The sequence below is a fragment of the Chlorocebus sabaeus genome, chromosome 21 (assembly GCF_047675955.1).
Source record: "Chlorocebus sabaeus isolate Y175 chromosome 21, mChlSab1.0.hap1, whole genome shotgun sequence".
Lineage (NCBI taxonomy): Eukaryota > Metazoa > Chordata > Mammalia > Primates > Cercopithecidae > Chlorocebus > Chlorocebus sabaeus.
The window spans coordinates 29,192,906-29,206,071 of NC_132924.1; the positions used below are offsets into that span (position 1 = coordinate 29,192,906).

A 13,166-nucleotide genomic window follows, 5' to 3' on the forward strand; every position below is an offset into this window, starting at 1 on the left:
ATTTGCTTCCTTAAAGATGGTGGGAAACTGTTTGAATTACATCAATGAGCCATCGCTGGGGAGGGCAGATAAGTGAGTTTTTCCCCAAAGGGAGTTTTTTTTTTTTTCAACTTTTATTTTCAGCTCAGGGAGTACATGTGCAGGTCCGTAACATGGGTAAAAGGCATGTCACGGGGGTTTGATGTACAAATGATTTCGTTACCGGGGTAGTGAGCATAGTACCTGATAGAAAGTTTGTTGATCCTTGCTCTCCTCCCAACCTCCACCCTCACGTAGGCCCGGTGTCTATTATTCCCCTCTGTGTCCATGTGGACTTCATTTATAAAGTGAGATAAATAAGAACGTGTGGTGGCTGGGGTGGTGGCTCACGCCTGTAGTCCTAGCACTTTGGGAGGCCGAGGCAGGAGGATCACAAGGTCAGGAGATCACGACCAGCCTGAGCAACATGGTGAAACCCTATCTCTACTAAAAATACAAAAATTAGCTGGGTGTGGTGGTGCATGCCTGTAATCCCAGCTACTCAGGAGGCTGAGGCAGGAGAATCACTTGAACCTGGGAGGTGGAGGTTGCAGTGAGCTCAGATTGCATCACTGCACTCCAGCCTGGGTGACAGAGTGAGACTCTGTCGCAAAAAAAAAAAAAAAAAAAAAAAAAAAAGAGCATGTGGTATTTGGTTTTCTGTTCCTGTGTTAATTTGCTTAGGTTTAGGATAATGGCCTCCAGCTCTGTCCATGTTGCTGCAAAGGACATGATTTCATTCTTTTTTATGGCTATGGTGTATATGGACCACATTTTCTTTATCCAGTCTACCATTGATGGGCATCTAGGTTAATTCCATATCTTTGCTATTGTGAACAGTGCTGCAGTGAACATATATGTGCATGTGTGTTTTTGGTAGAATGATTTATATTCCTTTGGGTATATACCCAGTAATGGGATTGCTAAATTGAATGGTAGTTCTTTTTAAGTTCTTTTAGAAATCTCCAAACTGCTTTCCACAGTGGCCAAACTAGTTTACATTCCCAATTCCCACCAACAGTGTATAAGCATTCCCTTTTCTCTACAACCTCAGCAATATCGGTTATTTTCTGACTTTTTAGGATTAGCCATGCTCGCTGGTGTGAGATGTTATGTCGTCGTTTTTTTGATTTGCATTTCTCTAATGATTAGTGATATAGAGCATTTTTTCATGTGCTTGTTGGCCACTTATGTGTCTTCTTTTAAGAAGTATCTGTTCACGTCTTTTGCCGATTTTTTTTTTTTTTCGAGATAGAGTCTTGCTCTGTCACCCCAGATTGGAGTGCAGTAGCGTGATCTCAACCCACTGCAGCCTCTGCCTCTTGGGTTCAAGTGATTCTTCCTGTCTCAGCCTCCCGAGTAGCTGAGATTACAGGCACCCACCACCACGCCTGGTTAATTTTTGTATTTTTAGTAGAGACGGGGTTTTGTCATGTTGGCCAGCCTGGTCTTGAACTTCTGACCTCAAGTGATCCACCCACCCAAAGTGCTAGGATCCAAATAGATCTCTTTCTTTTCTTTTTTTGGACAGAGTCTCGCTGTGTAATCCAGGCTGGAATGCAATGGTGTGATCTCGGCTCACTGCAACCTCTGCCTCCTGGGTTCAAATGATTCTCCTGCCTCAGCCTCCCGAGTAGCTGGGACTACAGGCACGTGCCACCATGCCCGGCTAATTTTTTGTAGTTTTAGTAGAGACAGGGTTTCACTGTGTTAGCCAGGATGATCTCGATCTCCTGACCTCGTGATCTGCCCACTTTGGCCTCCCAAAGTGCTGGGATTACAGGCGTGAGCCACTGTGCCTGGCCCCAGATATATCTCTTATACCACAATGATAATAATAGTAATAGCTTACACGTACCTAGCACTTCACAAAGAGTGTCTACATGCCTGTGTATCTGATCACTGCTAAAATAGACGGAATTAACGTTTGTTGAGCAGAAATGATTGAATACACGCAGCAAAGCCAGCCCCTTATTTTCCTCAAACAGCACTTTTGATTTATATAGTGATAGGAAGTTTTTAGGGAGATGGAGTGAAAACTCAATTAAAAGTCAGCAGTCCTGGGTTTGACCTTATTTCCTTATTTATAAAACTGGGATGTGACCTATTTTTGCCTTTTCCACAATGAGATATGCCATTCTGGCCAGCACAGATTATCAGTATCATTGTGTAGAAAGTCTCCCCCCATTATAAAATTATAAATTATTGAGTTATAAAGCAACAACAAAGACAGAATGGCTTTAATGCAGAGTTAGTAAAATTGACCAAAGGAATAGGAGGAAATATCTTGAGAAGGACCCAGGCTGCTTGTGGTGGCTCACGCCTGTAATCGCAGCACTTGGGGAGGCCAAGGCAGGAGGATCACTTGATTCCAGGAGGAGGAGACCAGCCTGGGCAATGTGGCAAAACCTTGTCTCTACAGAAACTCAAAAAAGTTAGCTAGGCATCATGGGAGGACATGCTTGTAGTCCCAGCTAATCAGGAGGCTGAGGTGGGAGGACCACTTGAGCCCAGGAGGTTAAGGCTACAGTGAATCATGATCACGCCACTGTAGCCTCAACCATCCAGCTTGAACGTCAGAGTGAGACCTTGTCTTGAAGAAGAAGAAAAAGACCCACATGTGTATCTGTTCATCCAAAGATACTGTAAAGAAAGCAAAAGGCCAACCCGCAAACTGGAAGAAGATATTTGCATCCACGTAACTGACAATGGACTAGTGCTGTGGTTTGAATGTCTTCTGCAAAACACTTGGGGAAATTATTTATTTTTGTTTATTATTATTATTATTATTAGTGTCAGAGTCTTGCTCTGTTGCCCAGGCTGGAGTGCAGTGGTACAATCAAAGCTCACTAAAACCTTGAACTTCTGGGTTCAAGTGATCCTCCTGGCTCATCCTCCTCAGTAGCTGGGACCAAAGCCATGTGCCACCATGCCTGACTAATTTTTTATGTTTTGTAGAGATGGAGTCTCACTGTGTTGCCCAGGCTAGTCTTGAACTCCTGGCCTCAAGTGGTCGTCCTGCCTTGTTCTCCCAAAATGCTGGGATTGCAAGCATGAGCCACCACACCTGGCCTTCACATTGAAATTTAATTGCATTTTGTAGTATTAAGAGGTGGAACCTTTAAGAGGCAGTGAGTTAATGAGTGATCTGTCCTCGTAAATGTATTAATGACATTACTGGGGGAGTGGGTTAATTATCATGGGAGTGGGTTTGTGATAAAAGGGTGAAGTTCAGCATCCATCTGTTCTTGCTCTTGTGCCTTCCACCATGGGATGAGACAGCATGAAGGCCCTCTCATACACACCTATCAGGAGACGTACACAAGACTGATCTTAGCAACCTGCTTGTACAGTAGTTCCCCCTTATCCAAGATTCCATGGTTTTAATTCCCTGCAGTCAACTGCAGTCTGAAAATACTAAATTGAAAATTCCAGAAATAACTTATAAGGGTGTTTTTAAAAAAATATATCTTTCTTTTTTATTTATATATTTTACTGTAAGTCCCGGGATACATGTGCAGAACATGTAGGTTTGTTAGATAGGTATACATGTACCTATAAAGATCCTGGGCCATCCTTTTGGACTTCACAGCCTCCAGAACTATGAGCCCAAAAAACTTCTAGTGTTTATACATTATTCAATCTGTGGTATTATTATAGCATCAGAAAACAAACTAAGACAACTAGTATTGAGAATATAGAAAGATTTCCACGAATAAGAAAAAGAGTACTCTGTAATACAAGGAATAAAAAACTTGAGCAAACATTTCACAGATGAGATATGAACAACCAATAAACATTTGAAAAGGTGCTCAAATTTCTTAGAAATTAGGAAATACAAAATAAGTCCACAACACTTGTATACTCACTTGAACAGCAAAAATTTGAAAGTCTGTCATGTGTTGGTGAGGTCAAAGAGCATATCTCGCTAGTGGGAATGTCATTGGTACTACCACTTGGGAAACCATTTGGAATTACCTCGTATGATACATGAAGATGGCCACATTTTCTGATACTGTTCCCATTGAGAGGTTGAGTCCCTTCTTCTTAAATCTGGGCTGGTCTTAGTGACTTCTTGGCCAATAGAATGCAGCAGAAGTGGCCGGGCGTGGTGGCTCATGCCTGTAATCCCAGCACTTTGGGAGGCTAAGGCGGGCAGATCATATGGTCAGGAGTTCGGAGACCAGCCTGGCCAACATGGTGAAACCCCGTCTCTACTAAACATACAAAAACGCTGTGGCATATGCCTGTAGTCCCAAACACTCAGGAGGCTGAGGCAGGAGAATCAATTGAACCTGGGAGGAGGAGGCTGCAGTGAGCTGAGATCACACCACTGCACTCCAGACCGGGTGACAGAGCGAGACGCCATCTCAAAAAAAGAATGCAGCAGAAGTAACAGTCTGGGACGTCAAATGCTAGGTCAGAAGAAGCCTGCAGCTTCTGTCTGTTTAGGTCTCTTGGAATACTTGTTCTTGGAGCCTAGCCACCATGCTGTCAGGAAGCCCACATAGTCCCAGAGAGAGGCTCCCTTGCCAGCCAGCACCAACTTGCAGTCATGTGAGGATCCTAGAATTTGGATCTCCAATTGACAGTTCATCCTGGGAGCAGATGAAACATCCCTGCTAATCTCTGCCCAAATACCAGATCCTTGAGCAAAATAAATGACTTTTATTGTTTTTTAAGCTATATAATTTTTAAAAAACAACTTTATGGTATAACTTATATACCATAGAATTCAACCATATAAGTGTACAGTTGGGTGATTTTTAGTACATTTAAAAAGTTGTGCAACCGTTACCACAGTTTTAAAACTTTTTTTTTTTTTTTTCGTTTTAGAGATCAGGTCTCACTCTGCCACTCAGCCTGGAGTGCAAGTGGCATGATCATAGCTCACTGTAGCCTTGACCTCCTAGGCTCAAGTGATCCTCCTACCTCAGCCTCCTGAGCAGCTGGGACTACAGGTACTTGCCACCATGCCCTCCTTTTTTTTGGGTAGAGATAAGGTCTTGCTTTGTTACCCAGACTGGTCTAAAACTCCCGTGCTCATGTGATCTTCCTACCTTGGCCTCCCAAAGTGCTGGGATTATAGGTGTGAGCCTACTGCCACTCTATTATGATTCACTATGAGGCCCCAAGTTTTGGGAAGGGTTGTTATACAGTAATAGATAGTAGAAACCTCACAAACTGAAGATACACGTACACTATGGCTTAGCAATTCCATTTCTAGGTGTGCACCCTAGAGAAACTCTCATACACACCTGTCAGGAGACATACACAAGACTGATCTTAGCAACCTGCTTGTACAGTAGTTCCCCCTTATCCAAGGTTCCATGGTTTTAATTCCCTGCAGTCAACTGCAGTCTGAAAATACTAAATTGAAAATTCCAGAAATAGCTCATAAGGGTGTTTTTTAAAAAATGTATCTTTCTTTTTTATTTATACATTTTACTGTAAGTTCCGGGATACATGTGCAGAACATGTAGGTTTGTTAGATAGGTATACATGTACCATGGTGGTTTGCTATACCTATCAACCCGTCATCTAAGTTTTAAGTCCAACATGGCATGCATTAACTGTTTGTTCTGATGTTCTTCCTCCCCTCGCCTCCCACCCCCGACAGGCCCCAGTGTGTGTTGTTCCCCTCCCTGTGTCCATGTGTTTTCATTATTCAGCTCGCACTGAGTGAGAACATGCAGTGTTTGGTTTTCTGTTACTGTGTTAGTTTGCTGAGGATGAGGACTTCCAGCTTCATCCATGTCCCCACAAAGGACATGATCTCATTCCTGTTTATGGCTGCGTGGTATTCCATGGTGTATATGTACCACATTTTCTTTATCTGGTTTATCATTGATGAGCATTTTTGTTGGTTCCATGTCTTTGCTACTGTAAACAGTGCTGCACTAAACATACGTGTGCATGTCTTTATAGTAGAGTGATTTATATTCCTTTGACTATATATCCAGTAATGAGATTGCTGAGTCAAATGGTATTTCTGATTCTAGATCCTTGAGAAATCGCCACACCGTCTTCCACAATGTTGGAACTAATTTACATTTCCCCCAATGGTGTAAAAGTGTTCCTATTTCTCCACAGCCTCACCAGCATCTATTGTTTCTTGGCTTTTTAATAATCGCCATTCTGACTGGTGTGAGATGGTATCTTGTTATGGTTTTGATTTGCATTTCTCTAATGATCAGTGATGTTGAGCTTTTTATCATATGTTTGTTGGCCGTGTAGATGTCTTCTTTAGAGAAGTGGCTGTTCATATTATTTGTCCACTTTTTGATGGGGTTATTTTATTCTTGTACATTTGTTTAAGTTCCTTGTAGACTCTGGGTATTAGACCTTTGTTGAATGGGTACATTGCAAAAATCTTCTCCCATTCTGTAGGTTGCCTATTCACTCTGATGATAGTTTCTTTTTCTGTGCAGCTCTTTAGTTTAATTAGATCCCATTTGTCAATTTGGGCTTTTGTTGCAATTGCTTTTGGCATTTTCGTCATGAAATCTTTGTTCGTACCTATGTCCTGAATGGTATTGCCTAGGTTTTCTTCTAGGGTTTTTATGATTTTCAGTTTTACATTTAAGTCTTTAATTTATCTTGAGTTTTTTTGTATAAGGTGTAAGGAAGGGGTCTAGTTTCAGTTTTCTGCACATGGCTAGCCAGTTTTCCCAGCACCACTTATTAAATAGGGAATCCTTTCCGCATTGCTTGTTTTTGTCAGGCTTGTCAAAGAGCAGATTCTGAGGTCTCTCTTCTGTTCCATTGGTCTATATGTCTATTTTGGTACCAATACCATGCTTTTTTGGTTACTGTAGCCTGGTAGTATGGTTTGAAGTCAGGTAGCTTGAGGCCTCCAACTTTGTTCTTTTTCCTTACAATTGTCTTGGATATATAGGCTCTTTTTTGGTTCCATATGAAATTTAAAGTAGTTTTTTCTAATTCTGTGAAGAATGTCAGTGGTAGTTCAATAACATTGAATCGATAAATTACTTTGGTCAGTATGGCCATCTCACAATATTGATTCTTCCTATCTATGAGGATGGAATTTTTTAAAAAATTTGTTTGTATCTTCTCTTATTTCCTTGAGCAGTGATTTGTAGTTCTCCTTGAAGAGGTCCTTCATGTCCCTTGTTAGCTGCATTCCTAGGTATTTTATTCTCTTTGTAGCAATTGTGAATGTGAGTTCATTGTGATTTGGCTCTCTACTTGTCTATTGTTGGTGTAAAGGAAAGCTTGTGATTTCTGCACATAGATTTTGTATCCTGAGACTTTGCTGAAGTTGCTTATCAGTTTAAGTTTTTGGGCTGAGGCGGTGGGGTTTTCCAAATATAGAATAATTTTGTCTGCAAACAGAGACAATTTGACTTCCTCTCTTCCCATTTGAATACCACTTATTTCTTTCTCTTGCCTAATTGCCCTGGCCAGAACTTCCAATACTATGTTGAATAGGAGTGGTGAGAGAGAGCATCTTTGTGTTGTGCTGGTTTTCAAAGAGAATGCTTCCTGCTTTTGCCCGTTCAGTATGATATTGGCTATGGGTTTGTCATAAATAGCTCTTACTTTTTTGAGATATGTTTCATCAACACCTAGTTTATTGAGAGCTTTTAACATGAAGGGATGTTGAATTTTATCAAAAGCCTTTTCTGTATCTATTGAGATGATCATGTGGTTTTGGTCATTGGTTCTGTTTATGTGATGGATTAGGTCTATTGATTTGCATATGTTGAACCAACCTTGCATCACAGGGATGAAGTGGACTTGATCATAGTGGATAAGCTTTTTGATGTGCTGCTGGATTCAGTTTGCCAGTATTTTATTGAGGATTTTCACATCGATGTTCATCGGGGATATTGGCCTGAAGTTTTTGTTGTTGTTGTGTCTCTGCCAGGTTTTGGTATCAGGATGATGCTGGCCTCATAAAATGAGTTAGGGAGGAGTGCCTCCTCTTCAGTTGTTTGGAATGCTTCAGAAGGAATGTACCAGCTCTTTTTTTGTACCTCTGATAGAATTCACCTGTGAATCCATCTGGTCCTGGGCTTTTTTTGGTTGGTAGGCTATTAATTACTGCCTCAGTTTAAGAACTTGTTATTGGTCTATTCAGGGATTCAGCTTCTTCCTGGTTTAATCTTGGGAGGGTGTATGTGTCTAAGAATTTATCAGTTTCTTCTAGATTTTCTAGTTTATTTGTGTAAAGGTGTTTATAGTATTATCTGATGGTAGTTTGTATCTCTGTGGGGTCAATGGTGATATCCCCTTTATCATTTTTTATTGTGTCTATTTGATTCTTCTCTCCCTTCTTCTTTATTAGTCTAGCTTGTGGTCTATGTTTTTTGTTAGTTTGTTTAAAAAAAAATCAGCTCCTGGATTCATTGATTTTTTTGAAGGATTTTTCATGTCTCCATCTCCTTCAGTTCTGCTCTGATCTTAGTTACTTCTCGTCTTCTGCTAGCTTTTGGATTTGTTTGCTCTTGCTTCTCTAATTCTTTTAATTGTGATGTTAGGGAGTCAATTTGAGAGCTTTCTAGCTTTCTGATGTGGGCATTTAGTGCTATAAATTTCCCTCTTAACACTGCTTTAGCTGTGTCCCAGAGATTCTGGTACATTGTCTCTTTGTTCTCATTGGTTTCAAAGAACTTCTTGATTTCTGCCTTAATTTCATTATTTACCCAGGAGTCATTCAGGAGCAGGCTGTTCAATTTCCATGTAGTTGTGTGGTTTTGAATGAGTTTATTAATCCTGAGTTCTAATTTAATTGCACTGTGGTCTGAGAGACTTTTATGATTTCAGTTCTTTTGCATTTGCTGAGGACAACTCGTAAGTTTTAAATTGCTTGGCACTCTGAGTAGTGTGATGAAATCTCCGGTTGTACTTTTCTATCCCACTCAGGACATTCCATCTCTTTGTCCAATGTATCCTTGAGGTCTACACTATTGTCCTGGTTGGTAGTCATCAATTTGGTTTCCTCCTGACACTCAACCATCAACATCATATGGCTCAATGATCCAGGATCACCTGAAGCAGGTGGTCTTCCTTTTGGCATATCATCAGAAGGTCAATAGTAGCCTGACGCTAGTCACAATGCTTGTGTCATTCACCTAATCTTGTAGGCATTTTATCATCTCACACAATCACAGGAAGGGTGAATGCAGTACAATAAGATATTTTGAGGGAGAGATCATATTTGCATCACTTTTATTACAGTATATTTTTATAATTGTTCTTTTTTTTTTTTTTTTTTTTTTGAGATGGGGTCTCGCTCTGTCACCCAGGCTGGAGTGCAGTGGCACGATCTCAGCTCACTGCAAGCTCTGCCTCCCGGGTTCACGCCATTTTCCTGCTTCAGCCTCCTGAGTAGCTGGGACTACAGGTGCCCGCCACCACACCTGGCTAATTTTTTTGTGTTTTTAGTAGAGATGGGGTTTCACCATGTTAGCCAGGATGGTCTCGAACTCCTAACCTTGTGATCCACCCACCTTGGCCTCGTGAAGTGCTGGGATTACAGGTGTGAGCCACCGTGCCCAGCCTCTATTTTTGTTGTTATTGTTAATCTCTTACTATGCTTAATTTATAAACTTTGTCATAGGTACGTATTGGGAAAAAAACATAGTAATATATAGAGTTCAGTACTATCTGTGGTTTCATGTGTGTAGTAGGGTTCTTAGAACGTAACCTCCAAAGGTATGGTGGGACTACTGTATTTTTTGTTTCTTTTTCTTTCTTTCTTTCTTTCTTTTTTTCAATTCCAGGCACATGATGCTCAAGGGGGGCCTACTATAATAGCAAACATTGGTTGGGGAGGGGAAGACCAAAAAAATTGTTTGTGAACTCATGAACAATTGAGTGTGGAAATAAACTGCAGTATATTCACACAATAGAATACTTCCTGGCAGTGAAAATGATCTACTGATAGACAAAGCGACATGACACTCAGAAACTTAATGTGCCAGAAAAAGCAAGTCACAGGGTAATATGTATGTATGATTCAACTTGTATAAAGTTCAATAATCTGACACACTAAACAATCTGTTGTTGAGAAGGGAAATATATGGTAATTTTTTTTTTTCCTTTGAGACATAGTCTCTGTTGCCCAGGCTGGAGTGCAGTGGCACAATCACAGCTCACTGCAGCCTTGACTCCCCTGGCTCAGGTGATTTCCCACCTCAGCCTTGTGAGTAGCTGGGACTACAGGCATGTGCCACCATGCCTGGCTAATTTTTTTTTTTTTTTTTTCTTAGAGATAGGGTTGCACCATGTTGCAGAGGCTGATCTCAAACTCCTTGGCTCGTGATCCAGCTGCCTCAGCCTCCCAAATTGCTGGGATTACAGTCGTGAGCCATGATGTCTGGACAAATTTTTAAGCAAAATGAGGGATGAGAGACACCCTCTTAGAGCTGGGTGATGGATTGTTCATTTTATTATTTTTTATATCATACACATTAGATAAAAATTCTTTTGAGTCTCTTCAGTTATTAATGTAAAGAATCAAAAATAGGCCAGCGTGGTATCTCACACTCATAACCCCAGCACTTTGGGAGGCTGAGGTGGGAGGATCGCTTGAGCCCGGAAGTTCAAGACCATCTGAGGCAACATACCAAGGTCATTTCTCTACAAAAAAATTTAAATGGCTGGGTGTGGTGGCTCACACCTGTAATCCCAGCACTTTGGGAGGCCAAGGTGGGCAGATCATGAGGTCAGGAGATCGAGACCATCCTGGCTAACACAGTGAAATCCCGTCTCTACTAAAAATACAAAAAATCAGCTGGGCATCATGGTGCATGCCTATAGTCCCGGCTACTCGAGAGGCTGAAGCAGGAGAACCACTTGAACCGAGAAGGTGGAGGTTGCAGTGAGCTGAGATTGCACCACTGCACTTCAGCCTGGGCAACAGAGCGAGACTCCGTCTCAAAAAAAAAAAAAAAAAAAGAAAATTAAAAAACATTAGCTAGGCCTGGTGGCATGCGCTTGTAGTGCCAGCTACTTAGGAGGGTGAAATGGGAGGATTGTTTGAGCCCAGGAGTTTAAGGCTGCAGTAAGCTATGATTGCACCACTGAACTCCAGCCTGGGCATCGGAGTGAGACACTGTCTCTAAGAAAAAAAGAAATAAAAAAAAGAATTAAAAATAATAGTAATAGCAGGCCGGGCGAGTGGCTCACGCCTGTAATCCTAGCACTTTGGGAGGCCAAGATGGGTGGATCACCTGACATCAGGAGTTTGAGACCAGCCAGGCCAACATGGTGACACCCCCCCTCTACTAAAAATACAACAATTAGCTAGGTGTGGTGGTGTGCACCTGTAGTCTCAGCTACTCAGGAGGCTGAGCTAGGAGAATTGCTTGAACTTGGGAGGTGGAGGTTGCAGTGAGCTGAGACTGCACCACCTGCACTCCAGCCTGGGTGACAGAGTGAGACTGTCTCAAAAAAAAAATAAAAAAAAAAAGTAATAGCACATGTGTATTCAGGGTCAACCATATATTAGACATAATGCCAGTTTGAGTATGTATAAGTTCACACTTCCTTTTTGTATCCAATTATGTCCTTCCTTTCTGATGCCCTCTTTTCTATCCACAGGAACTCACACCATTCTTTTCATTCTCCTTTGTTCTGCTGCTTCTCCCAGTAAGAAAACATCTCCCTTCTTCTCCATTTGCAAATCAGAATTGTCTATCAAGTCTATTCATCCAGTGTCCACTAAGTGCTTACTCTGCACCAGGCACTGTTCTAGGCTCTGAAGATAAATAAGAAAAACGCCCTGTTCACATGCCATAGAGGATGATGAATAATAGACAAATATGAAGATACACAAGTGCAGCCCCAACACACACGTCATCTCATTTAAACCCACTGTACTGAAGGAGAATGTGTGGTTCAGAGATGTCAAGTAACAAGCAAGTGTGGGCGCTGGGTTTCCAACCCAGGCCTGTTGACCTCCTATTTATGGCATCCCAACTTTATTATAAAGCCCTGAACAAATGCAAAGAGTGATGCTAATTATTGTTGCCAAAATTGAGTGAAATGAAATACAGGCAATTTTATGTGGAATTTTGATTTGTCAGAAACACGAGCCTCTTGGGTTTGTAGTTATCTTCAAAGATGTGTCTGAAAAGTGGAAGCTGTATTCCTTCCACTGATCATACTTCCCTAACTGAGAAGTAAATTACATTTTGAAATGATTGAAACATTTTTAATGATTAGAAACATTAAAATACATCTTACATGTACAGCTTGACTTTATATGTATACTTATCTAACCACCTAAATCAGGTGAAATAGTTGATTTTAATTAACATCTGCTTAGCCTTGAAATCTGTCGCAGCTTCAGACTGGATAAAACATCTTTCAGTCCCCAAGAAAAACATGTTTATTTTCAAAACGTTTTGGTTTGTGATATCGATATAAAGGCAGTTGCACTTTCCCAACCCTTCCAGCTTCCTTGGTGGAAGGTACTTCCCACGCTTGCCCCCGGAAAGGCAGCCACATCGTCACACACAGGTCCTCAGCACAGACTGCTCCTCACAGGCTCTTCTCTTTTCTCCTGTGTCCGCCAAGAGGGATTTTCCCCTCCTCACACTCTTCCCCTTAGTCCCTGTAGCCTCACCAAGAGAAACAGACTCCCAGGGGCAGAGCGGGAGGAGCTGGTTTCTGTCTTTCTCAGATTTCTGCTGGCTTTAGCAACCCCGCAGGCTGTTTCCTTCTTCAGTTCTCCTCTCTCATCACTCTTTTCCCCTCCTAGAGCCTCACTCCCCCTGACCTGCTCCTCTCCTGCATCTCAGGCCATGCCACCCCGGCCCGTCCCCAAGGCCGGAGGACGGAAAATCTGCTCTCATCTTCTTCACTGCCTCACCCTCACTTCAGCAGCTCAAATGACACTTCCTTGAGGAAGCTTTCTCTCACTCCCCAGCGAAAAGGTTGCCATGATGCACTTTACTGGACTTCTCAACACACTCATCTTTCTTTTTTTTGGAGATAGGGTCTTGCGTTGTCACCCAGGCTGGAGTGCAGTGGCACCATCATAGCTCACTGCAGCCTTGATCTCCTGGGCTCAAGCAGTCTTCCCACCTCAGAGTAGCTGGGACTACAGGCGCTTGCCACCATATCCAGCTAATTTATTTTTAGTAGAGAAGGGGTCTCACTGTATCACCCAAGCT

The 13,166-nt window shown here is 41.9% G+C and overlaps 1 protein-coding gene across 10 annotated transcripts in view; it reads left to right on the forward strand.

The window, feature by feature from the left end:
- LOC103226253 (protein C-mannosyl-transferase DPY19L1) overlaps window positions 1–13,166 on the forward strand; it is a 104,902-nt gene that overhangs the window by 84,077 nt on the left and 7,659 nt on the right. For 5 of the 10 annotated variants that reach the window (XM_073008982.1, XM_073008980.1, XM_073008984.1 and 2 more), the window contains one exon: window positions 4,855–4,979. The exons of the other annotated variants lie outside the window; for them this stretch is intronic. In XM_073008982.1, the coding sequence (XP_072865083.1) occupies window positions 4,855–4,917 (63 nt within the window). In that variant the 3' untranslated portion in view covers window positions 4,918–4,979. The remainder of the gene's footprint in view (window positions 1–4,854; window positions 4,980–13,166) is intronic. 10 annotated transcript variants of the gene reach the window in all.